At 51.7% G+C, this 27,302-nt stretch overlaps 1 protein-coding gene and 1 pseudogene across 5 annotated transcripts in view; both read right to left on the reverse strand.

Annotated features, from left to right (window-relative positions):
* Window positions 1-273: 273 nt before the first annotated feature.
* Window positions 274-27,302, reverse strand: part of DHRS3 (dehydrogenase/reductase 3) — a 54,756-nt gene continuing 27,727 nt past the window's right edge. For all 5 annotated transcript variants that reach the window (XM_025401868.1, XM_025401888.1, XM_025401879.1 and 2 more), the window contains exons 2-6: window positions 13,547-13,690; window positions 12,309-12,428; window positions 11,735-11,973; window positions 5,124-5,249; window positions 274-790 (exon numbers count right to left, since the gene is read on the reverse strand). In XM_025401868.1, coding sequence (XP_025257653.1) covers window positions 706-790; window positions 5,124-5,249; window positions 11,735-11,973; window positions 12,309-12,428; window positions 13,547-13,690 — 714 coding nt within the window. In that variant the 3' untranslated portion in view covers window positions 274-705. The remainder of the gene's footprint in view (window positions 791-5,123; window positions 5,250-11,734; window positions 11,974-12,308; window positions 12,429-13,546; window positions 13,691-27,302) is intronic.
* On the reverse strand, window positions 2,354-2,455 carry LOC112616320 (annotated as a pseudogene).

Below are 27,302 nucleotides of genomic sequence, written 5' to 3' on the forward strand. Positions count from 1 at the left end.
CTGTCTGCAGACTGGTTCATACAGGTCACACCAGGGAGAAAAAGCGGCCTCAACCCATGGCCGCTGGGAGGGGCCTGGCGGAGTGGGCAAGGAACCGGGCACCTCTCTCTGCCCGTAGGCCTGGGCTACACTTTGTCTCCTGATTTCGGCCCCCTTCTCTCCACCTTTGGCAGTTGGGGACCTTGAACAGACCAATTATCTCTCAAAGGATGGAGTTTAGTGGTTGGGACTGGCTCCCTCCCAACTGCCCACCAAAGATTTGAACAAAGGAACTCACAAAAGCCATCTCTCTTTATTTTTCATTCTTGCCGTTCAACCAGTTTGCGCAAGCTGAGGATGAGTGGGTTTTGGAACGGGAGGCAGAGCATCTGGGGACAGACCCTCCTGGAAATGGTCTATGCACACTGCTGAGGCTGGTGAGACTTGAGAAGCAATTGAACGATAAACTCTATGGAACTGGAAATGTACAAAAGTGTCAAGGTGGCTACTGGCTGGCTTCCTGCCTCCCCGTGGGGGTCAGTTACACCCATCAGTCCTGTGCAAAGGTCCTGGGACTGGCCCAGGGGCAGCCAGATTCTTCGCTGGGGACAGGAGCTGTCCTGCTCACCCAGCAGAAGCGTGTCAACGGACAGGCGCTCGGGTGTGTGCCCAGGTGCTGTGGCCCCCGAACTCCGTGACTCCCTCAGGCATGTCTTCGTCCTGTCTCTATGTCCGCCCTTTGAAAGTGTTCATACAGGTGTAGGTTCCTGAGAATTTGTGGATCTCCTCAAGTGCAGCCTGTGGGAGTATGCTGGAGTGGGAGGAAGGAAAGAAAACAGCGATGGTCAGCGATGGTCAGCGGGGCAGGATCCAGGGGCTCGGTCGCTGGTGGCCATGTGAGATGGGGCAGCAGAGGGCTGGTCCCTAAAAGTACTCCCCACCCCCCCAAGCCACACACCAGTTTCTCCCCAAACCCCCACCCTCCCCAGGGGAAGAGCTTTCAAGTAAGTGGATAAGCAGCTGTTAAAAAGGCAGTGGGAGCCTGGGCATGGTGGCTCATGCCTGTAATCCAAGCACTTTGGGAGGCCGAGGTGGGCAGATCGCTTGAGCCCAGGAATTCAAGACCAGCCTGGGCAACACGGTGAAACCCTGTCTCTACAAAAATATACAAAAATTAGCTGGGTATGGCGGCATGTGCCTATAGTCCTAGCTACTGGGGAGGCTGAGGTGGGAGGATGTCTTGAACCCAAGAGGCGGAGGTTGAAGTGAGCTGAGATTGTACTGCTGCATTCCAGCCTGGGTGGCAGAGCCAGACCCTGTCTCAAAAATCCTTTCCAGGCCGGGCGTGGTAGCTCACGCCTGTAATCCCAGTAATTTGGGAGGCCAAGGTGGGTGGATCACCTCAGGAGTTCGAGAACAGCCTGGCCAACATGGCAAAACCCCATCTCTACTAAAAATACAAAAAGCCGAGCATGGTGGTAGGCACCTGTAATCCCAGCTACTCGGGAGACTGAGGCAGGAGAATTGCTTGACATGGGAGGCGGAGGTTGCAGTGAGCCGAGATCGTGCCATTGCACTCCAGCCTGGGCGACAAGAGTAAAACTCTATCTCTCACACACACACACACACACACACACACACACAAACACAAATTCTTTTTAAAATATATGTTTTAAAAAGGCAGAGAGTGGGTGGTAAGAGCAATTTTTTTTTAATTTAAATTTTTTATCTTTTTCCTAGATTCTGAAACAGAGTTCATTATTTATTTTTAATTTTTGTGGGTACACAGTAGGTATAAATATTTATGGGGTACATGAAATGCTTTGACACAGGCATGCAAATGTATATAATTACATCAATGTAAATGGGGTATCCATCACCTCAAGCATTTATCTGTTGTGTTACAAATAATCCAACTATACTTTTAGTTATTTTTATGTTTGTTTATTTATTTATTTATTTATTTATTTATTTATTTATTTATTTTTGAGACAGTCTCACTCTGTCGCGCAGGCTGGAGTGCAGTGGCATGATCTGGGCTCACTGCAACCTCTGCCTCCTGGGTTCAAGTGATTTTCCTGCCTCAGCCTCCCGAGTAGCTGGAATTACAGGCATGCGCCACCATGCCTGCCTAATTTCTGTATTTTTAGTAGAGACAGGGTTTTGTCATGTTGGCCAGGCTGGTTTTGAACTCCTGACCTCAGGTGATTTGCCCACCTCGGCCTCCCAAAGTGCTGGGATTTTAGGCGTGAACCACTGCACCTGGCCTTTTTAGTTATTTTTAAATGTATAAGTAAATTACTATTAACTATAGTCACCCTGTTGTGCTATCAAAGACTTATTTTTATTCGGTCTATTTTTTGTACCCATTAAAAACAAATGGTGGTTAGATGCCACTAAGTAGGTGACAATGGCTTAACCTGTGTGTGTTCCTTGTCAAGGGGAATGCTGACCTTCTCTCCCTTCATACACACACACTTTCAAAACCAAGCTCTTAGCATCCTGGTGCCCACAGGCAGCTCAGAGATTCTTCAATCCCAACTGCCCTCGATTCCACAGAGATGATCGTGTGGATCTGAGGAATCAGGTTGGATTTGGGTGTCACATCCTCCGGGGAAGCGTCCTGGGCTCACCCTCAGGCTTCTCCTCGTGCAACCAGGAGCCCCGGTGCTTCCCCAGCAAGCACTGGTGTAGTCCTTGCCCGTTTACTTGTCAAGCCTGGGGGGGCCTTCATGGCGGGTATTTTATCTCTGATCCCCCTTGCATGGGCCCGGCATGGAGAGGGCCCTCAGGCTGTCTGGTGACTCAAACCGAAGGGTCCTGGCCCACTCTAAGTACAAGATGAAAAAGGTTCACTTCTAGCTGGAGCAATCTGGAAGGCTTCCTGGGGGTGGTGGCATTAGAGTTGAGCCTTGCTTTCTCCTGGGGAAGGTGAGGAGGGATGCAGTTCAGAGAACGGGGAGGTGGGTGGCTCCTCCTTCCTGTTGAAAAGTAGTTGTGGGGAAGGTTGGAAAATAAGGCTGAGGGCTTACTGTGGAGAGCGCTGAGGTTTTCTAGACCAACTTTTCTCTAGAAAGCTCTGGAAGGCTTGTAAGAAGCTCCCCTGAGGTGGAGGGTGGCAGCCTGGCCTCCGTGAGGACCTGAGCCCCTGATCAACTAGGGGCTCCTAGAGACTGCCGAGGAGCATCTCAGACCCGAGGTCAGGATGGACTGAGGGAGGCCGACGCGTGGACTGGATGCCCCTGGGTGCCCCCTTCCCTGTGCCTCTGAAAGGGCTTTGAGTTTGGGGAAGAGAGGGCTGATCGGGCTTGCCCCTCGGTTTCGAGGTTTCTGTGCCCTGAGTGTGTTGGAGCAGCCTCTTAGCTGGGACTCGCCATGTCCCGGCAGCCAGGGCAGAATTTGGCTCTCCTGGGAGTGCATGTCGCATGAGAGCAGGGGCCAGCCTGGCACTTGGGGGCTTCCGTTCCTGAAAAGGCCTTCCAGGTCAGAGGGGTTCAGTCATGTGGGGGCCAGAGCCCCAGGGGAGCCAAGAGCTCATGGTCACCTGTGGCTCCAGGGACGAGGATCTCCTGCTGTACTAAGAGGCCCAAGAAAACTGAGTGTGGGACTGGGATGGGAAGGGTTTGCGGCACAAAGTCTGGAAAGTTCTAGGGGAATAGGACTAGGCTGCCAGGCAAATTCTGGAGGAGTCTCTCCTTTATAAAGCCTACCTCCCCAAAGTGGTCTGCCCTGCTACATCCCACCTGACTGGTACTAAGGCGCTTCTGTGAATTCTGAGCCCTTGGCATCAAGATCCCCATGTTCCCTCTAGCAGTAAACTTCCTGAGGGCAGGGGCTATGTCCAATAGACTCTAGAACAGTGATTCTCAAAGTGAGGTCCAGGAACCCTTGGGGGTACCCGAGATCTCTTCAGGGGTCTGTGAGGTCAAATTGCTTTTTTTTTTGAGACGGAGTTTCATTCTTGTTGCCCAGGTTGGAGTGCAGTGGCACGATCTCAGCTCACTGCAACCTCCGCCTCCTGGGTTCAAGCGATTTTCCTGCCTCAGCCACCCAAGTAGCTGGGATTACAGGCACACGCCACCACACCCAGCTAATTTTTTTGTATTTTTAGTACAGACAGGGTTTCTTCATGTTGCTCAGGCTGGTCTCGAACTCCCAACCTCAGGTGATCTGCCTGCCTCGGCCTCCCAAAGTGCTGGGATTACAGGCGTGAGCCACCATGCCTGGCCAAATTGTTTCTGTAATAATACTAAGATGTTATTTGTCTTTTCACTTTCATTCTCTTAGTGAATGGTAGAATTTTCCAGAGGCTATGTGACACAAGATATCACAACAAATTGAAATCAGATGCACATACTGGAATCCAATTGTCTTCAATTAAGCCAAACAAAGAGATTTGCAAAGATGTAAAACAATGCCACTCCTGACTACATTTATTTTGTTTTAGAATACATAACTAGTTGTCATAAAAATATATTTATATTAATGTAATGGGTTCGTTATGGCTATTTATAAATGAATAAATATTATAAACAAATGTATACATCTTATAACATTTTTCTGGCTTTTAGTATCTTTTTTTTTTTTGAGATGGAGTCTAGCTCTGTCGCCCAGGCTGGAGTGTAGTGGCGCACAGGCTGGAGTGCAGTGGCGTGATCTCGGCTCACTGCAAGCTCCGCCTCCCGGGTTCACACCATTCTCTTGCCTGAGACTTCCGAGTAGCTGGGACTACAGGCGCCCGCCACCATGCCCAGTTAATTTCTTTTTGTATTTTTAGTACAGATGGAGTTTCACCATTTTAGCCAGGATGGTCTCTATCTCCTGACCTCATGATCCACCTGCCTTGGCCTCCCAAAGTGCTGGGATTACAGGCGTGAGCCACTGCGCCCAGCCCTGGCTTTTAATTTCTAATATAGTAAATAGTGATAGCTACAACTCACATTAACAAAAGCTCTTTGGGTTCCTCCATACTTTTTAAAACTCTAAGGGGCCCTGTGACTAACAAGTTTGAGAACTGCTGCCCCATGGTAAGTACAGCACATCAACGGCAAATGTGCCACCACTCCTCATGCTCATGCCCACAGCAGACATGACTAATCGATCACATACATACTGACCCAGAGTGTTCTCTCCCAGCCCCATACCTTTTTAAGATAACGAGGGCATGCATCGTCCATGGGAGGAGGAGGAGGGCCTGGTTGAGCTGCACAGCTTCCACTGTCCTCCGGGCCACTGTCTCCGGCTTCAGTGGGGGAAAGAGGTTGGGAAACCTGAACACAGGAAGAGACACAGTGGGTTTCTCCTGGAGAGGCATGTGCTTAGCTGGAAGCTTCTATGAGACTGACATGTCTGGATCACCCTTTGGCCTTTCCTGTCTGAGAGACTCGAGGCCTGCTTGGAGTACTCCCTCTACCCCACACTCATCCAGGTGCCACATTCCCTCACTCCTTCAGGTACACAGGGGTCTCTTCTTGAGTCAAGGACTTCTAGCCCACCCACCGGGGACTCATTCTCCCAAGTCCTCCAAGGGCTCCCAGTGCCCTAGGGCTTGGCCTCTCCACAGCCCTGCACAATCCGGGCCCTGGCTGTCCTTCTGAGTCCTCTTCCCTACACTCTGCTCCTTCAGGACAGGCCCATCTCTGTTCTTGTCACATCACACTCTCAGATCAGGGCTTTTTGCCAGCTCTCTCGATGGCCTGGCTCTCTCCTCCCAGCTTCTCCTTTGGGAGACATCTCAGGCCAGTCCACCCAAAGCAACCTCTGATCTCGTTCCCTGCTAATTTCCTTGACTGCGTTCACCCCACCTAGGAAGGCCTTGCTTGTTGGGGTGTTTCCTTGTCGGTGGCCTGTCTCCCCCATCAAACTATTGAGTTCCATGAGGGTGGAGGCCTGGTCGGTCCTATTCCCCTGCAACCCCCGCACCTAGCGCAGCGTCTGATACAGAGCAGGAGCTCAGTAAATACTTGAAGGACTAAACACGCGGACAACTTGCTGCTTCCCAAATGTGTCCTGCTCATTCTGTCTGGAGGCAGGGGCTCGGCTAGCGATGGCTTCGGCTCAGCTTGCTGGTTCACTAACTCATTCATTGATTCATTGATTCAAACATTTGCACGGTGCTTTCCGTGGGATCTCAAAATGAATGAATGAATGATTGCATAGCAAACATCAGGGGCCTCACATGACTATTCAGAAGCATCTGACCCTAGACCCAAACAATGATGATGTTGCCTAACTGCCAGACTCAAGCACAAATTATTCTCCCGATTTACAGATAAGGAAACTGAGGCTCTATTGAGTCAGTAGGGCGTTAAGGATTCAAACCAGGCCAATGCTCTATCACCTTTGCTCACTGCTCTTCCTGCCCCTGCTGGATCTTTAGGTGCAGGGCTCATGTTGCTGGCTCTGACCCCAATCCCACAAAGAGCTTGTGATCCGCTCTGGCACCAGGAAGATTAAGGGTGATGAATCACCTGGGTTTGATGTCATTCCTGAGCAACAGGCAGCCCTTGGACTCCCAGCAGGGGCTTGGCCTCAGAGGGCACATGGATCTTACCCCCTGCCCTGTAATTCCTTCGTCAACATGATGGTGATTCGTTTTTTATTTTTTATTTTTGAGTGCAGGGTCTCACTTTGTTGCCCAGGCTGGAGTGCAGTGACGCGATCACAGCTCACTGCAGCCTCGACCTCTCTGGGCTCAAGTGATCCTCCTGTCTCAGCCACCCGAGTAGCTGGGACTACAGGTACACACACCATGCCCAGATAATTTTTATATTTTTTTGTAGAGATGGGGTTTTGCCATGTTGCCCAGGCTGGCAACTCCTGGGCTGAAGTAATTCCCCTGCCTCAGCCTCCCAAAGCACTGGGATTACTGGTGTGAACCCAGCTACCACGCTTGGCCATGATGGTGATTCTGAGGCCCACAGTCCTGTGGTCAAGAGGGGCCAGTCTCTGCGGTTCTGCAGAGATGAACGTGTTGAGGCAGCTCACTGATACTGGAGTCCTACAGGTGTCGTGGGCAGTCTGGATTCTCTGGCTTCCACCTGTGGCCTGTCCTGTCTCTTGGGAAAGGGAAGGCAGGATGGACAGACCAAAGTCCATGGGCTTGAGGGGAATCCTTCTTGGTAAGACCCCTGCCAGGGAAGCCAACAGAGGAGGCCTCAAGCACGTCTGTGCACAGGATTTTCTCCTTCCTCTCCACGGTGGGTGGAATGGGGACACGGGGAACTGGCACAGCTCTTAACTCCCATGGAAGCAGTGCAAATTCACGGAAGAAGCATTCTCAGCTAGCCAGTTCCAAGCTTTGTGGACTTGAGCAGGTAACTGCTTCTCTGAGCCTCAGTTCCCTCATCTGTAAAATGGGAATACAAGCTCTCTTGCAGGGTTGCTGTGAGGACCAAATGCAGCGGTAGTTGTAAAGTGTTTAGTGGCTCCAGATGGTTCTATGGCTGGTACATCAAAGAGGCTCAATTGGCCAGGCGCGGTGGCTCATGCATGTAATCCCAGCACTTTGGGAGGATGAGGCAGGTAGATCACTTGAGGCCAGGAGTTCGAGACCAGCCTGGGCAACATGGTGAAACACTGTCTCTACTAAAAATACAAAAATTAGCCGGGCATGGAGGCAGGCACCTGTAATCCCAGCTACTCGAGAGGCTGAGACGCAAGAATTGCTTGAACCTGGGAGGCGGAGGTTGCAGTGAGCCAAGATCACACCACTGCACTCCAGCCAGGGAGACAGAGCAAGACTTCATCTCAAAAAAAGAAAAAAGAAAAGAAAAGAAAAAAAGAGGCTCAATAAATAGCAATTTATAAACAACAACATCCACTGACACGGCCAGTCTTGCTGGGAAAATCATCCATTTTGTCCTAAACATGTCTTCACATTTAACCCATTTAACCCTGGGAAGCTGCTAAGCATGGTTGTAGGAGGAAACCAATGCTTTCATCCGTTTGTTATTCTTTTAGGAAATGGGAGTTGGTCCCCATCTTCCTTGTACTACTCTTCTGGCCCAGCCCTTGGGGCTTCCCTGCACAACCATTGATCGCTAAGATTCACCTAGTGCTCGCTACTTCCCAGGCATGGCCAGATGATTCACGCACGGGAGCTCATCTAACCCATGAAAAGGGAATACTATTATTAGTATTATTGTTGTTCATTTTTGAGACGGAGTCTTGCTCTGTCACCCAGGCTGGAGTGCAATGGCGCAATCTCGGCTCACTGCAACCTCCACCTCCCGGGTTCAAGTGATTCTCCTGCCTCAGCCTCCTGAGTAGCTGGGATTACAGGCACCCACCACCATGCCTGGCTAATTTTTGTATTTTTAGTAGAGACAGGGTTTCACCATGTTGGCCAGGCTGGTCTTGAACTCCTGACCTCAGGTGACCTGCCCGCCTTGGTCTCCCAAAGTGCTGGGATTACAGGTGTGAGCCACCGTGCCCGGCTAGGGATACTATTATTATGAATCCCTTTTTAGAGGTGAAGAAACTGAAGCAGAGAAAAGTCAAGTAACTTGGCCAAGGTTACACAGAGCTGGGATTTGACCCCAAGCAGTTTGGGTTCACACTCTGAAAAAATGTGGCAGGAAAACCTTGAATTTCCTTCTTAAAGTGATAGAAAGGAAACTATGCTAGAAGGTGAAATAGACACACAAACTTGATGTCTGCAATGTCCTGCTTGCTCCTGTGCTCAGGACACCCAGTTAGAACTGCAGACTGCTGGCTGGGTGCGGTGGCTCACGCCTGTAATCCCAGCACTTTGGGAGGCCAAGGGGGACAAATCACGAGGTCAGGAGATCGAGACCATCCTGGCTAACACAGTGAAACCCTGTCTCTACTAAGAATGCAAAAAATTAGCTGGGCGTGGTGGCGGGCGCCTATAGTCCCAGCTACTTGGGAGGCTGAGGCAGGAGAATGGCGTGAACCCGGGAGGCGGAGCTTGCAGTGAGCCGAGATCACACCACTGCATTCCAGCCTGGGCAACGGAGCAAGACTCTGTCTCAAAAAAAAAAAGCAAAAAAAAAAAACCACTGCAGACTGCCACCGATGCACTACACATTTATTGAGCACCTTCTGTATACTCAGATGAAAAGAAACCAAACCAAAACTCATGGGGGGGGAAAAGCCAACAGGAAACATTAGTAGCCATTAGTCTAGACTCCTCGAAATTCAGAATTGATGACAATTTGCACGCAAACCAGGTAGTCTGCTAGGAAAATTAATAACATGCATTTATGAAGATGTTTATTGTTAGTAAAAATAATAAAAGCAGCAGCTCCTTATTGAGCATCTAGTATCTGGGCTTTGCACTAGATGTGTTACATGTATTATTTCTAATTCCCTGGGCTCAAGCAATCCTCCTGCCTCAGCCTCCCAAAGTGCTGGGATCACAGTCATGAGCCACCAAGCCCGGTACTTTGGATTCTCGACAACCAACACCGCACTGGCCCTATTAATAGTAACTATAAGGTGGAATGAGTGACTCCCACGTGGCATGCACTACACTAAACGGTCTCACTGAATTCTCATCCTGACCCTTCGATGTCATCCTCATTTTTGGAAGCAGCTGAAGTGTGTAATTCAGAAGGTGAAGCACTGTACGCCGGATTGCAAAAAACCAGGAAGAATGTATTTGAGTAATTCCCGGTTTTCATTCATCGATGACCTCATGCCCCTGCATGACTGCACATCATTTTTTTTTTTTTTTTTTTTTTTTTTTTTTTTTGAGACGGAGTCTCGCTCTGTGGCCCAGGCTGGAGTGCAGTGGCCGGATCTCAGCTCACTGCAAGCTCCGCCTCCTGGGTTTACGCCATTCTCCTGCCTCAGCCTCCCGAGTAGCTGGGACTACAGGCGCCCGCCACCTCGCCCGGCTAGTTTTTTGTATTTTTTTTAGTAGAGACGGGGTTTCACTGTGTTAGCCAGGATGGTCTCGATCTCCTGACCTCGTGATCCGCCCGTCTCGGCCTCCCAAAGTGCTGGGATTACAGGCTTGAGCCACCGCGCCCGGCCGACTGCACATCATTAAAGCGCCGTTTATTGGGTACTTAAAATGTACCACATACGGTGTTCCCTGCCAGATTCCATTTTGTCCTCACTGCAGAACTTATGACGGAGACATTCACGTCACCGCATCTTACAGATCAGCCAGAGCAGTAACTAATAGGACCCAATGTCACAGAGTGCATCACAGCTATGAGGGAGTCACCACCCCAGGTGGCATGAGCTCTAGACCAGTGGCCCCCGTTCCCCTTGACTTAACTGGTCTGGAGGAGGAGTGGTGGGGCCTCCCTATTGCTTATTTTAAATTGAGCTATGACCAGGCATGGTGGCTCACGCCTGTCATCCCAGCACTTTGGGAGGCCGAGGCGGACGGATCACCTGAGGTCGGGAGTTTGAGACCAGCCTGGCCAACACAATGAAACCCGTCTCTATTAAAAATACAACAATTAGCTGGGTGCGAGCGCACACCTGTAATCCTAGCTACTCGGGAGGCTGAGGCAGGAGAATCACTTGAACCCAGGAGGTGCAGGTTGCAGTGAGCCGAGATCGCGCCACTGCACTCCAGCCTGGGCGAGAGACCGAGACTCCGTCTCAAAAAATAAATAAATAAACAGATAAATAAATTGAGCTATAATTTGCATACAACAAAAGGTATAAATCTTAAGCAGATAGTTTGATTAACTTTCACGTATTTAATGACTGCTGAGATCAAGAAGAGAGAACATTTCTGAAAGTCTTAACAGTTCCCTCGGCCTCCCTCCCAGGTTATACCCCCAGCCCTCCAGGGGCAGCCACGGGTCTGACTTCCATCACCCCAACCCAGTTTCGCCTGTTTTGGAACTTCACACAGGTGGAACCAGGTGGAATGCACCCTACGTCTCCAGCTCCCTTTGCCCCGCACGATGGCTGTGGAGGTGCGTCTCCCTCTTTTGACCTTTGGGCACATCCCGCTGCATGCCTGTAGCTCTGGTAGTTTCATACAAGCTCCCTGAACCAGGCAGCAGGACCCTCCCCATTGTGGCATCACTGCCTTGCAGACCGAGAACCAGGTAAGACAGCGTCAAGCAGAGGGGAGAGGCTCCTTGGTGACTTTTTGGTTTGAGACAGGGTCTCACTCTGTCTCCCAGGCTGGAGTGCAGTTGCACAATCACAGCTCACTTGCAGCCTCAACTTCCTGGGCTCAAGCAATCGATCCTCCCACCTCAGCCTCCCGAATAGCTGGGTGTGCACCACCATGCTCAGCTAATTTTTTCTTTTTTGTAGTCACAGGGTTTCTCCATGTTTCCTGGGCTGGTCTCAAACTGCTGGGTTTAAGCGATCCGCCTGCCTTGGCCTCCCAAAGTAATAGGATTATAGGTATGAGCCACCATGCCTAGCCATATTTTTTTTTTTTTTTTTTAGACAGAGTCTTGCTCAGTTGCCCAGGCTGGAGTGCAGTGGCGTGATCTCATCTCACTGCAAGCTCCGCCTCCCGGGTTCACGCCATTCTCCTGCCTCAGCCTCCCAAGTAGCTGGGACCACAGGTGCCTGCCACCACGCCCGGCTAATTTTTTGCATTTTTAGTAGAGATGGGGTTTCACCGTGTTAGCCAGGATGGTCTCGATCTTCTGACATCATGATCCACCCGCCTCAGCCTCCCAAAGTGCTGGGATTATAGGCGTGAGCCACCGCGCCCGGCCCTAGCCTGATTTTTATATCAGAGCTCTTTCTGCAGTCGGCTGACTGAACATGGCTTGGGGAGGTGGGTCCCCTGCTCACTGACCTGACTCTCATGCCCTGGAACATCTCGGTGCTGGTGTGGAAGGGCAGCACTGTGGTGGCGCTGACTCCCGGACAGTCCAGCAGCCCCAGGGTCAGGCTCTCCATGAAGGCGAAGGCTGACGCTTTGGATGTGCAGTAGTCGATGGCACCGGGGATGGCAGACAGTGCCAGCACGGAGTTGAGGCACACGATGTGGCCGTTCTGCAGCTCCAGCATACGCGGCAGGAAGGCCTTGGTGGTCTGAGGGCGGATGGAGTGTCAGGGTGGAGCAGCCGCAGCTCTGACAACCCCTCCACCTTTCTTTTGGGGAGAACAACCCACCCTGGACACACACGATGCTCTAGTACCCGAGCTTTCCCGCGAGGGAGAGGGCTGAGGGCTCCTGGCCCCGGGACAGTGAGCGTATTTCACAAAGTCTGATGCGTCCTGGAGCCGGTCATTCGTCTTGTCTGGCCACCTTGTTCGTGGACATCCCTGCTGGCCTGAGCCCAAGCCCTGGCAAGCATCCCCTCCCCTCCATCCTGCCTGGGCTCCCTGCACACCGGGGGCTGGCTCTGGCCTGGGACAGCCCTTACCCAGAACTGGCCCAGGGTGTTGATGTGTTGGGACTTGAGGAGGGCATCGTCGTCACTGTCCATTAGGCTCTTCCCGTGGACCACGGCGGCATTGTTCACCAGGATGGTGATGTCACCCACCTGCAGGCAAGAGGGGGCCACGGGGCCATGAGGGCAGCCAGCCCAGGGCCAACAATATACGTTTTTTGTTTGTTTGTTTGCTTATTTGTTTTTGAGGTGGAGTCTCACTCTGTTGTCCAGGCTGGAGTGCAGTGGTGCCATCTCGGCTCACTGCCAACTCTGCCTCCTGGGTTCAAGCAATTCTCCTGCCTCTGCCTCCCAAATAGCCGGGATTACAGGCTCCTGCCACCGTGCCTGGCTAATTTTTATATTTTTAGTAGAGATGGGATTTCACCATGTTGGCCAGGCTAGTCTTGATCTTCTGACCTCAAGTGATCCGTCTGCCACAGTTTCCCAAAATGCTGGGATTACAGGTGTGAGCCACCGCACCCGGCCCAGTATACTTTTTAAAAGGGATATGGCCTACTCGTAAGTGAACGAGTAATTTCTGAGTCCATTTATGATCAATCGATGTGTTATTTACCAGTTTTTCTTAGATATTCCTTCCTGCAGGCTACTTCCTGCCAGCCCAGTTCCAGTTATCCTGCATACACAGAGGCCCAGCAGCCACCTGGCCCACCACCACCAGCCACAGGGCCTGGGGAAGGGAACTGCCTCTCTGAGCACCAGTCTTGATTTGTGAGATGGGGCTAATGCCACACCAGGACTGTTCTGAGGAGGAGAAATAATTTACGGCACACACTGTACCTGGCACATAGCATATTTATAATAAATGAGGTTACTGTTACATAAAAACAGTTAACATTACCATGTGCCAAACACTCAGGGTGGGTTTCCCTCTCTTGGAGTTCACTGATATATTTAGTCCAAACAGATGAGTGGAGTCAGGAGAAGGATTTTCCCAGAGGCCAATGGGACATTCGCCACAGTCCTGGAGAGAAACCCACACGGTCTACATTTCCAAGGGAACAACAGATGATTACGCCTGTTACGTAATCAACCCTAATCCCTGTCTATGTAACTAGGGCCAGCTTCATGGGAGAGCACCCAAAGGTGCCCTGGACAAAGCCATTCTGCCATAAGCAGAGCTCTCTTCCAGGCCACATGAGAATGTTCTCTTTGCCCGGAAGTAGCCTGTGGTCAGCTGTGTTAGGAACAGACCCTCCCAGGCTACAGACCTTCTCTCGGACAGCCTTGGCCGTCTGGTACACCTCCTCCCGGTTGCCCACATCGCAGATGAAGTAATGGCACTCAGTGCCCATCTGCCGGATCTCCTCCGTCGTCTCCTTCAGGCATTTCTCAGTTCGGCCCCAGAGAACAATCTGGAAGAAGAGAATAACAACGCAGAACAAATGGTCATTAAGCAAGCCACAGGGATGCAAAAATTGCCACTAGAAATTCAGTATTTAAAGTGATTTGTCTTGAAACGACTGGCCTCCCTGGTTCCACCCAAAGATAAAGACTACAACATAGATTAATAATATAACTTTTGGCTTTTTCTGAGGCAGGATCTTGTTCTCAGGCTAGAGCACAGTAATGCGATCATATCTCACGGCAACCTCAAACTTCTGGGCTCAAGAGATCCTCCCACCTCAGCCTCCGGAGTGGCTGGGACCACAGGTGCATGCTACCATACCTGGCTAATTTTTTAAAAAAAATTTTGTTGGCTGGGCGCGGTGGCTCACGCCTGTAATCCCAGCACTTTGGGAGGCCGAGGCGGGCGGATCACGAGGTCAGCAGATCGAGACCATCCTGGCTAACACGGTGAAACCCCGTCTCTACTAAAAATGCAAAAAATTAGCCGGGCGAGGCGGTGGGCGCCTGTAGTCCCAGCTACTCGGGAGGCTGAGGCAGGAGAATGGCGTGAACCCAGGAGGCGGAGCTTGCAGTGAGCCGAGATTGCGCCACTGCACTCCAGCCTGGGCGACTAAGCGAGACTCTGTCTCAAAAAAAAAAAAAAAAATTTTGTAGAATAGGGGTGTTCTTATGTTGCCCAGGCTGGCCTTGAACTCCTGGGTTCGAGCAATCCTCCCACCTCGGCCTCTCAAGTGCTAGAAATTACATGTGCGAGCCACTGCCCCCAGCCAACAATATAACTTTTTAAAGGCATATGGTCTACTCTTAAGTGAACCAGTAGTTTCTGAGCCCACTTCTGATTAGTCTATTAATGTGTATTTAGGAAGTTTTTCTTGTATATTACTTTCAGCAGGCCGCCTCCTACCAGCCCAGTTCATTTCCTGCAAATGTAGAGGCAATAGCAGAGCTCTTTGTGCACAATGTTCCAGAATGCTCTCCATTAGGAATCAGCTGGCTTCACCAATTAGGTCTAGAGCCAGGATTATTAACACCAGCTGGTAGTACAGACAGGACCATTCCGGCCTCAAGGTTCACAGGAGCTAAGCCGAGCCTCCCATCTAGCTGCAGTCACTCCCCTAAGGAAGTCCTGGAAGGGCAGTGACAAGGCTGCCACTGAGAAGGAAGCATGGCCTCACCCGGCAGGTAATAAACATGGACTCATTACGCCAGAAGGTGACCTTGGCAGGACCACTGAGGGTTTGGGCAAATTTATGAATGGCCAGCTCATAAAAGGCTCAGAAGGGAAGCCTGGCTAATTCTTAACGTTGACCTAACGGAGGACGACACACCTCCCCACGACGTGTCACTGGGGCCAGTGAGGCCTCTGTTGGTAAAAGGGCCTGGAGTCAGATGACAGGGGGACCAAGAGCCCTAACTAAGAACCAGTTTCACCAGCACAGAGGGAGGAAGCCAGGGGGCTGAACACCACCCAGACGACAGAAGCAGAGACAGGAAGAGCCGAAAGGGTTCTTGGGAATTCGTCCGGTGGGTTTCTATTTTTGTTTCTTTTCTTTTCTCTTTTATTTAAGACTATCAATGAAATTCCCCCTTTAAAAAAAAAATCCAACATGGAAACCCCAATGTGTGAAATCAAGAAAAGGAATAAATGATACACCTGACTCCATAATATTTCCTTCCTCTAAAGGCTGCTAATGAGAACAAAATGGCTGCTTTGGGGAGGCAAATGCTTCATACTGGGGGTTACAGATAGAAGCTCCAATCCCATCAGACCCAGATCCAGCTGACTTCTCTATTTTGCTTTGTTACATGGTATAGAGAAAAGTCGCATTGATAAGGAGTTGCCAATGGTAACCATTTATCCGCTGCTCACCTTGAAATCTCAGAATTGTCACTTAAGCAGAGAGAGCACAAAACAGGCCTAGCTGGCGGCTCTCAGAAATTCCAGTGGTCTCCAAAGGAATCGATTTTTTAAATTAGAGTTTTAAAAACTTTCAAAATATTTTACAAAAAAACAAGTGTTCTCTAAAACCCGGTTCGAAAACCCCACTTAGTCTAGCCACTTTATTTTAATTAAGGTCTTGAAATATAGGAAGGGCTTAACAAGTGGGTACCATCAGTTCCTATCCATGACCATATAAGTCCTTCAAAGGCAGATGGACTACAATTAAACAGGCTCCAAGGGACATTTTCTTGTCTGTTGAGCTAAAAACAGAATGTGTTCCTCCAGGAGAAGCTGGGAGGTTCAGTTCATGGGAAAGAAAAAAGACAAGCATTTGCTCCAGGAAGGCAATTTGGTGTAGGCCTCCTCCAGCCCCCTCGCCTTGCAGCCACTGTCATCCAGGTTTCCTTTCTTCCTCCCTTATCATCCTGTCTATACGGCCACCCATTCATCTATCTGTCCATCTGTCCACTTTCCCATTCACCGGTCCATCCATCCACCCACCATCTACCTACCCCACTCCATCCATCCATCCATCCATCCATCCATCCATCCATCCATCCATCCATCACCTACCCCACTGTACCCACTCACCTACCCAACTCCATCCACCCATCCACTCATCTACCCCATTCCATTAATCTATCCACTCACCTACCCTACTCCATCCATCCATCCATCCATCCACCCATCCATCCATCCATCCCTCATCTACCCTACTGAATCCATCCATGCATCCATCCATCCATCCACCCATCCACTCACCCACCCCACTCCATCCATCCATTCATACATTCATCCACTCACCTACCCTACTCCATCCATCCATGCACTCACCCACCCCATTCCATCCATTCACCCATCCATCCATCCATCCATCCATCCATCCATCCATCCCTCCATCCATCCATCCATCCATCCATCCCTCCATCCATCTCTCATCTACCCGACTCCATCCACCCATGCATCCACCCATCCACTCACCCACCACCCCACTCCATCCATCCATCCATCCATCCATCCATCCATCCATCCATCCATCCCCTACCCCATTGTACCCACTCACCTACCCAACTCCATCTACCCATTCACTCACCTCCCCCATTCCATTAATCTATCCACTCACCTACCTCACTCCATCCATCCATCCATCCATCCATCCATCCATCCATCCATCTACCCATCCATCCATCCATCCACCCACTCACCTACCCTACTCCATCCATCCATGCACTCACTCACCCCACTCCATCCATCCATCCATCCATTCATCCATCCATCCATCCACCCATCCACCCACCCATCCATCCCTCATCTACCTACTCCATCTATCTAACCATCTGCTCACCTACCCCACTTCATCCATCCGTGCATCCATCCATCCATTTACTCACCTACCCAACTCCATTCAGCTATCCATTCATCCATCCCCCTGCCCACCAGCCCCACTGCACCCATCCATCCATCTGGTTTCTGAGTATGTCAGCCTGAGTGGGAGGTAATCCTTGGTTTCTATTCTTCTGTTCTGGTCCCTGCCTAACCACATCCTACCTCTGGCTCATACATGTAACAGGACCATGGGGCTTGCACAGTCCCCTGGGGTCTGGCTGAGGCAGGGAGAGGTGCCTCTGGGGGCCCTAAGAATTGCTGGGCAAGTTGACAGAGAGGAAAGCTTAAAGCTGGGGTCTTGTGGGAGGGTATAGGGTTCAGATGTCCGTGGAGACAAGTGGTCAACCCAGCACTGTCAGCCGGGCTGGAAGACCACCCTGGAGAGGAGGTGGAGCAGGGCTGAGGGAGAAAGAAAGAAGGTTGTGTCCCACTGTCTTCCGTGGGTCAGGAAGCCCCCAAGGCAGGGCCCTAAGACTTGGCTGTTTCCTTTTAAGAGTCTGTTGAGGGCGCTCCAGGTGGGCTGGGGAACTGGCCTCACCTTTCCCTGGCAACATGATAGGTTTGCCTTTCTGCCTCCTCAGCCCCACCCCCTGGGCCCCAATTCTATCCCGTTCACATCCCAGTGCCCGGCATAGCACATTATGTTTGTTGAATGAATGAATGAATGACAGTTCAGGCACACAGGTGGACGGGGAAGGGAGGTGGTTTAACGTCTCTAAGAGGAGAGACCACCCATCCCCTTGGCTAAGCCATTTAGGGCCCCAGAACCTTCCAGTCAAGTCCACCTGGGCCAAGAGTCAGGGAAACCTGGGTGCCCCAGAGCATCAGCACCGTCCTGGCTGGGCCTTGGGTGAGGAGCAGCTTTCACGGGGCAAGGCTTCGGTCTCAGACAGAGGTGAGGCTCTGGCTGCTGTGCGCATGCCCTGCTGAGCATCGCTGAGCCAGGCTCTGTGTGTTTTTGTAAGTGGGTTTCTGTAGTATGTCTCTGTGTGTGTCTGTGTGGGCCTCTAGGAGTGTATCTGTGAGTGTGTCTGTGTGTCTCTCCGTGTGTCTGTGGGTGTCTCTCTGTATGAGTGTATGTGTCTGTGTGCGTCTGAGTGTGTGTCTGTGTCTCTGTGTGTCTGAGTGTGTCTCTGTGAGTGTGTGTGTATGTCTGTGGGTGTCTCTCTGTGTGAATGTATGTGTCTGCGTGTCTCTGTGTGCGGGAGTGTGTGTGTGTCTCTGTGTCTCAGTGAATGTGTGTCTGTGGGTGTCTGAGTGTATGTTTCTGTGTGTGTCTGTGTGTGTCTCTGTGAGTGTGTCTGTGCGTGTTTCTCTGTGTGAGTGTATGTGTCTGTGTGCGAGTGTGTGTGTGTCTCTATGTGTCTGAGTGTGTGTCTCTGTGAGTGTGTCTGTGTGTGTCTCTCTGTGTGAGTGTATGTGTCTGTGTGCGAGAGTGTGTGTCTGTGTGTCTCTGTGTGTGTCTCTGTGAGTGTGTCTGCGGGTGTTTCTCTGTGTGAGTGTATGTGTCTGTGTATATGTCTCTGTGTGTCTTTGTGTGTCTCTGTGTGTGTGTGTGCGAGTGTGCGTGTCTCTCTGTGTGAATGCATGTGTGTCTGTGTGCGAATGTGTGTGTCTCTGTGTGTGTCTCTGTGTCTCCTTGTGTCTGTGTGTCTCTCTGTGAGTGTGTGTGTTTCTGTGTGTGACTGTGTGTGTCTCTGTGTGTGTCTGTGTGCGAGTGTGTGTCTGTGTGTGTATGTCTGTGTGAGTGCATGTGTGTGTGTGTCTGTGTGCGAGTGTGTGTCTGTGTACCTCTGTGTGTGTCTCTGTGTCTGTGTGTGTCTCTCTGTGTATGTCTGTGTGAGTGCATGTGTGTGTGTCTGTGTACGAGTGTGTGTAATGTGCGTGTGTGTGTGTGTAGCCATGTGCTGTTGTGTTTCCTCAGGTCCTTGGTGGATGCTGGGAGCCGCAGGGAGGCGGAGCTGGGCACCTTCCATCTTAGGAAATGGGAGCGTCTCTGAAGTGCTGGGCTGGCGCCTGAGCGAGCTGAGTGGGGGGAATGGGCCCCTTTCCCTGGTAGGTGCTGCCCCGTGGAGCTGCCCTGGCCACTGTCCCTTCCTGGCTCCTCTTCCCCCTCCAGCTTCCTACCCTGACCCTTCTGGGGAATCTGCGTCACTGACCAGGTAACTGGCAGACACCGCTCTGCAGGCGCGCCCAGGTGGATCCTGCCAGGGTTCCCTGGAGGTGACCCGCGCAGCTGACAGGACAAGGGTCCCGCCCAGGGCCAGCATGAGTGTGAGGACTGGGCGGGCGGAGGTGGGCGTCTGAGGGTGTGTGGGGTGGGAGCCTGCAGAGGGGACTGATTTCTGCGCCCTTGGAACCAATGCAGCTGCCTCTTAGTGAACTCGGGACGGGCAGCAGCTGGGAAGGCCAGAGGCCTGGAATTCACTCTTAAGTAGGGTTTATAGAATAAGGGTGACTCCACACCTCCTGGCCTCCCCTCCTCTTCCCTCCCCTCTGGGGCAAATGACGAGCTTCTGTCCCCTTCTCCCTCCTAGTGACTGGTAGCGGGAGGTGGGAAGGGGAGAAAGACCTCTGTCCTCTGGGGTGCCGGGCTGTCCTGCCCTCGCCCAGAGCAGCTCTCATGACAGCTATAGCCGGACAGACTCCTCAGCGGCCCTCTGCACTGAAGACTGTCATTATCCGTGGTCACAGTGGAGAAAATCGTGGCACAAAGGAGTTAAGTAACTCACCCCATGCCACCCGCTGTGAAACAGGATTTGAACCCAAAGCCTCAGACCTTTGCAGAGGCACCCCTAAGCCCCCAGACACTGGGGTTGTCTGAGCTTTGAGGATTCCACTCTTCTCATATGCATCCCCGCGCCCCACGTTCACCCCCACCCAGCCGGCCTTCTCCTGCTTTGTCTCCTCCAATGTCCACAACAGCCCCGTCCATCCAGGACCACACGGAGAGCCGGCTATGGGCTGGGGTGGTGATCCAACAGAGAATGAAGCAGATGTGATCCTGCTTCAAGAAACCCACATTCCAGTGGGGGAAGACAGAGAAGGAATCAGAAAACAGTCAGTCACAAATGACAGTAAGTGGGATAAAGAATAAACAAGAAAACCTCATTTGCATCGGGGAATTGACAAAGGTAGCCATATCATACCCATTTTAAAGCTAAGGAAATTGTAGTTCAGAGAGGCTAAGCAACTTGTCTGAGGTCACACAGCAACTGAATAATGGAGCTGGGATTTGTGTTTTGTTTTTTTTTCTTTTTTTGAGACGGAGTCTCGCTGTGTCTCCCAGGCTGGAGTGCAGTGGCGTGATCTCGGCTCACTGCAAGCTCCGCCTCCCGGGTTCACGCCATTCTCCCGCCTCAGCCTCCCGAGTAGCTGAAACTACAGGCGCCCGCCACCACGCCCGGCTAGTTTTTTGTATTTTTAGTAGAGACGGGGTTTCACCATGTTAGCCAGGATAGTCTCGATCTCCTGACCTCGTGATCCACCCGCCTCGGCCTCCCAAAGTGCTGGGATTACAGGCTTGAGCCACCGCGCCCGGCCTGGAGCTGGGATTTGAACCAAGGTCATGTCTGGCTCCAAAGGCTGTGGGGATCGCACCACCACTCACTGTCCTGTAAGAAGCACATCTCCTCTCTTCAAGGGGTCCTGTGGGGATTAAGCTGGCAGAAGCTGGCACCCAGTAACTGCTTAGTACCCACTCTCTGTTGGTATTTCCCATGGGGAGGAAAAGCTGAGAAAATCATAGCACTGCCTCTGATACACCCTCTTCTGCAGACTTTAAAATGATAAGTGTCACGACATGGAAAGATGCTCAGGAGTCAGCCGGGTGCAGTGGCTCATGCCTGTACTCCCAGCACTTTGGGAGGCCGAGGCGGGCGGATCACAAGTTCAGATCGAGACCATGGTGAAACCCCATCTCTACTAAAAATACAAAAAATTTGCCGGGCGTGGGGGCAGGCGCTTGTAGTTCCAGCTACTCAGGAGGCTGAGGCAGGAGAATGGTGTGAACCCGGGAGGCAGAGCTTGCAGTGAGCCGAGATTGCGCCACTGAGATCCAGCCTGGGTGACAGAGCAAGGCTCTGTCTCAAAAAAAAAAAAAAAAGAAAAAGAAAAACCTGCTCAGAAGTCTAATGTTGGGACAAAAGGGGTACAGCACTATTTGAATAAGATAATCTCAACTCTAAACTTCTTTCTTTTTGAGACAGGCCCAGGCCGGAGTGCAGTGGCACAATCATGACTCACTGCAGCCTCCATTTCCTGGTGATCTTCCTACCTCAGCCTCCCAAGTAGCTGGGATCAGAGGTGCAAGCAACTACTCCCGGCTAATTTTTATATTTTTTGTAGAGATGGGGTTTTGCCATGCTTCCCAGGCTGGTCTCAAACTCCTGGGGCTCAAGCGATTCTCCTACCTTGGCCTCCCAAAGTGCTGAGATTACAGGAGTAAGCCACCAGGTCAATGGAAGTCAACAGGCTACACAGAGATGGGTGTCTCGGGCAGGATCACAGCTGACTGTCGTTTGCTTCTTTATATTTGTATAAGCAAAAAATACTTCTAAAGAACAAGTATTGTTATTTATGATCTTAAAAATAGAAGGTGGGGCTGGGTGTGGTGGCTCCGGAGGCTGAGGTGGGAGTATCACTTGAGTCCAGGGGACGGAGGCTGCAGCGAGCCAAGATTGCGCCACTGCACTCCAGCCTGGATGACAGAGAGAGACCCAGTCTCAAAAAAAACAAAAACCAAAACCCAAACCAAAACAAAAAACAACAGAGGGTGGAGTAAAAGCTTCCCCATGGATCATTCCCCAAATAGATTCTTAACACACAGGTAACTTCACTCAATCCTGTGGGTCCAACCCCTTGTCCCCCAGCCCCTGAGCAGTGCCCTTCAGGGGCCCTCATCCATTGTGAAGTGACTGTCTATTCACATCTCTCTTCCCATTGTTGAGTGACTGAGGGAGGGAGCCTGCCAGGGGATCCACAGCTCCCAGTTTCCACTCGCTCATTACACAGTGCTTTTGGCCCTGCATGTGCTGTCACGGCCATTGGGGGTCTATATCCTGTCACTTAGAGGACAGGGACTAAATCTCTCAAATTCAGAGTTCTCCTGTGTCCCTACCTGGTGCCCTGCCCGGGCTGTTTTTCTCTGTTTCTAATGCCAAGGCTACTTATGGACTCCTATTCAACCTGCAAAACCCTGCTTGAATGCTCCCTCAGTCCTGAAGCCCCCCTGGCTGCTCTTTCCAGCCTCCTCACAACAACAACAGCGCCACCACTATACAATGGCCAAATCTGTTGAGCAGTTGCCATGGGTCAGACACGGTGCTGAGTACATGGATATGTTTTCTTCTTTAATCCTCACAATCCCTTGTGGTGGGTATGTTTACCTTCTCCATTTAATAGGCAAGCCTCAGACAGACAGTGACTCACCCAGGGTCATGCAGCTCATAACAGGAGATCAGCCTGACTCAGGATACCCATTCCTCACTGCTAACACTAGTGTTTGTTCAACCTCCATTAGTGCATAGATGTGAGCATGCTGACTGGTGAACAGCCCTGCCTCTCCCGTGAGCGTGCAAGGTCCTCCAGGGGAATCTTACTCATCGCGTAACCCCAGCATCCAGCATGGGCCGGCACAAGAGTAAAAGCTCAGCTAACATCATCACAAAATACCAGCCCCCGGAGGCCCTGGATCAGAGGATACTGAGTACCTCTTCTCTACCCAGCCTTGCCTTCCTAGCCCAGAGGGGCTTGCGCTAATGCTGGACTTGGCTTTCATTCCTGGAGTTCAGCTGCAGCGCACCCTCCCACTGGCGACATGAGCCGGGTGGTCTCTGGGTGGGTCCCAGGAGGAGCATCTGTTTATAATTGGCAGCCCCGGAAAGATCTGAGACCCTGGGCAGGTCTTTGGCAGGCCGGCTCATGTCCCATGGGCCCGATGTTGTGGAGCTGGATCGGTGCTGACTTGGCTTCTCAGAGGGAAAGAAAATACCCACCAGAGATCCTAAACCACAGCAGGCTGGGCGGTGGGGTGGGAAGGTCAGTGTGGAGCGTGCACAGCTTTCTGCTCCTGGCCCCTCCAGCAGGAGTCTGTTAATAAAAATCCATCCCTGTGGTCAGATGAGAATGAGCAGGCAAGCAACATCCAGCTTGTAAGACATTAGGGTTAGAGAGGGGTGCTAGATAGCAGAGGATGAGTGTGAGCGTGGCATAGGTTACCACTGGAATTTCCCCCTTTCACAACCCTGTCTATTTCCAAAAGGAGAGACTCTATCTTGAGTAGAACAGCTTAGAACATGGGCTCCGGAGCCAGACTGCCTGGGTTCAATTCTTTAATAGTTATGAATTACACGAACTTAACCTCTATGAATTAAGGTTTAAAACACCCACTCTTTTCTTTTTTCTTTTTTTTCTTCTTTCTATAGATGGAGTCTCGCTCTGTGGCCTAGGCTGGAGTGCAGTGGCACAGTCTCAGCTCACTGCCTCCTCTGCTTCCTGGGTTGAGTGATTCTCCTGCCTCAGCCTCCCAAGTAGCTGGGATTACAGATGTGCGCCACCACACGCAGCTGATTTTTGTATTTTTAGTAGAGATGGGGTTTCTCCATAATTCACCAACATGGTGAATCACAGGTGTGAGCCACTGCTCCCAGTCTAAAACACCAACTCTGAAGAGTAGTTGGGAAGATTAAGAAAGGGCACAATAAATGCCAGCTGTGGGCTGGATATGGTGACTCACCCCTATATTCCCAGCACTTTGGGAGGCCGAGGTGGGGGAATCGCTTGAGGCCAGGAGTTCAAGATCAGCCTGGGCAACATGGCAAGACGCTGTCTCTGTTTTTTAAAAAGCTAGCTGTCATTTTTATTATTGTTGTTATTATTATTATTAGCACAGCAACAGAAATAGATCCCCCTTTGCAGTAGAAGATCCACATACCCTGAAGGGGAAACGGTTGCCCGGAAGACCCCATCTGGGGCTCTCCGTCTTGCCTGCCCTAGGCACAGCCTTGACTGGGGCGAAACCACAGAATCTTGCTATCTCTTGGTTCCATCCTTCCACCTTACTTAGAAGGCTCTCCTTTGTCTATGCCCCCAAGCCTGAGAAGCTAGAGACCAGTCATCAAAACTGTTCACCTGCAGAGCAAGCTGTGGAGGGATTTCTTAGGGAGGAAAGGTCTTCAAGCAGAGCCCCAAGGAACCCTGGGGGTCCTAGTGAGGAGCCTCTGGAGGTGCTGAGGGTAGGGTGGGGAGCAGGCAGACACCATCCCAGGCCTCTCCTCACTCCTGCCCCAGTCATCCAGAGTGGAGACACTTTAGGTTTCTAGAATAGTCATTTCATTTTCTTTGAGATGATGTTTCACTCTTATTGCCCAGACTAGAGGGCAATGGCACCATCTTGGCTCACTGAAACCTTCACCTCCCAGGTTCGAGTGATTCTCCTGCCTCAGCCTCCCGAATAGCAGGGATTACAGGTGCCCACAACCACACCCGGCTAATTTTGTATTTTTAGTAGAGACGGGGTTTCGCCATGTTGGTCAAGCTGGTCTCGAACTCCTGACCTCAGGCGATCCACCTGCCTCAGCCTCCCAAAGTGCTGGGATTACAGGCGTGAGCCACTGCGCCTGGCCTAGAATAGTCATTTCTACAAAGACTCTGTTGCTAAAAAAAAAAAAAATAGTTGGAATGTGACTGAATCCTCAGTCTGTCCCTCTCCAGCACAGGCCTGGAAGGAAGCCTGCTTTCTCCGAATGGACCCCAGTGGGATCCCTCTAGCTGTCACCCATTGACAGTGCTGGCCTGTCACCTGGGCACACACAACAAGCCTACCAGCCCTTCTGCTTCCAGTGCAGATCCACTCTGATCACACTGATCCAAACTGATCCACAGTGATCAGGTACTGGCTTCCAGTATCTCCTTCCCAGACTTTCTAATCCTTTCCACCTTTTTTTTCTGGGAGGCCTGTTTTCCAGACTCTACACAATCCAGTCCGCATGCTGTCAGGGGACAGAGAGATCGCACGATTCTGTGATTTTGCCCCACTCAAGGCTGTTTCTAGGGGAGGAGACAGACACAGAGCTTCAGAAGGGGATCTTCCAGGCAACCGTTACCCCAACAGGGTTCTAGATCTTCCATCAGCAAGGGGGATCTATTTCTGTTGCTGTGCTGATAAAAATAGTAACAGCTACTATTTATTGGGGTAGCCCTAGGTTTGTTACAGGTGCCCCACAGCCGACCCCAGGAGGTCAGAGGTGACAGAAGCCACTGGGCCTTTCAGGGACTTCGGCTAGGTCCTTATGTGTCCTTCCTGTTCCTGCACTGCTGAGCTGCTGAAGCCTAGACAGGTCTCTCCCACGTAGCCCTGCGAAACAGACTCCCTGGCTCCAGGCCCCTGTTTTGGCCTGCCGAGAATGTTTTGGCTACCGCTGGCTCAGCTGTTGGGGAAGATTGTGATGAAGCTCCTCAAATTAGATCAGCCCGCGGTGTTGCCCTCCCACAAGGCCCTGACCGCAACCTGGAGCAGGGCAGAGACTTCCTCCAGGCGGGCGTCCAGCCTGGAACCCGCCCGCTTGGGAGGCACAGGAATGACAGCAGCTCTGACATGCACGCGGGGCTCACTAGCTGGCCACGCCGCCTCGCATGGGTGCCGTGGGGCGTCTAGTCCTCTGTCAGCTCTAGAAGGGCTCATACTGGAGAAAACTGATACACGAAGGGGTTATGTAATTCCAAGTGGTAAGCGGTAGAGCCGGAACCTCAACTTAAGCAACCTGTGCCCTTTGCCGCTGACTTCACCTGCGGGAGCAAAGTGACCCCACGAAACAACATGTCCATTCAGTGCACAGGTACAGTGAGCAGATGTCATGTGCCAAGGACTGGACAGAAAGGTGTCCACCTCCCGGGGAACGAGGGAAAGGTGCGGTCATCCTACGGTCTTGATGACCAAGTGGTTATTGAAAGGCGTGACAGAGATGCTCCTTGCCCCTCTGCGAGGACACCGGGGCTCTGATGGGGCTCAGGTGGGAGGACAGGTGAGGACAGAAGCTGTTCTGAGCACGGGTCAGCACAGTGCCCAGGGCTGGTTGCTGTGAGGGGTGCGGGGTATGCCTGGAAGACCCTTGGTCTCCAAGTGGGTGGGGTGGGACTGTGGCAAGCACTCACCGCCACCACAGTGAACAATCTGTGTTTACTACAGGCTGGGTCCTGCTCTGGGCTCTTAGACTGAGTCCTCTTGGCTGCCTGGGGGTGGTACGGTCGGCTGATTAGTGTCCCCTGAGAAGCTGAGTCCAAGTCCTAACCCTCGGTACCTGTGAATGTGACCTTATGCAGAAAAAGGGTCTTTGTAACTGAGTAGCTGTAATTGAGTTGGGGATCTCAAAGTGAGATCACCCTGGGTTAGGGTGGGCTCTGAATCTAAGGACTAGTGTCCTCATGAGAGACAGAACAGAGACATACACAGAGGAGAGGAAGGCTGTGTGAAGACGGAAGCAGAGACTGCAGTGGGGCGGCCACAAGCCATGCGATGCCAGGAGCTGCCAAGAGCCACCAGGAGCTGAAAGAGACAAGGAAGGATCCTTCCCTAGAGTCCGGGAGGGAGTGGGGTCCTGCTGACACCTGGAGTTCGGACCTCTGGTACCCAGAACTGGAACTGTGAGAGCAGCTCTGGTGTTTTGGACCAAGCAGCTCGTGGTCATTTGTTGTGCCATTGACAGGAAACTAACACAAATGGGCGGCTGCATTATCCTCATTCGATGGAGGAGGCCAAGCAAGGCCCAGCCCCAGGCTCCCGAGGCTGGAAGCGACAGAAGCTGTGTCCCCTCCACACCATTCCGTGTTTTCAGATGCCCAGCTCTTTTTAACCTCTGAAGCCTCTTCACTCTCCCGCATTAAGCATTTTCTTTCACCGTATGCCCACTCCACCACGCACCCTGTCAGCCTGACCTCTGAAATCCAGAAGCTTCTCACCACTTCTCGCCGCCTCCACGACTGCTCCTCAGGGCCCTGCCTCAGTGCCCCTCACCTGGAGCACAGGTGGATCCCTCACCTGGTCCCAACAGGTCACCCAGCTCCTACCTTTGCCCCAGGGCCCCTGCCTCAGTCTGTTCTCAACAGAGCAGGCAGAGATCCTTCTAGAATGTGTCAGACCACGTTACCCTGCTCATGACTACTGATGGCTGCCCATCTCACAGACTGGAATCTAGTGTTTACTGGAATCGCAGGCCCTTCCTGGTCTGCCCCATCCCTCGTCTCAGCTCCTCCCTCCTAGGTCTCGGCCCTACAGAAGCACTGGCTCCCCT

The sequence above is a fragment of the Theropithecus gelada genome, chromosome 1 (genome assembly GCF_003255815.1).
Source record: "Theropithecus gelada isolate Dixy chromosome 1, Tgel_1.0, whole genome shotgun sequence".
NCBI lineage: Eukaryota > Metazoa > Chordata > Mammalia > Primates > Cercopithecidae > Theropithecus > Theropithecus gelada.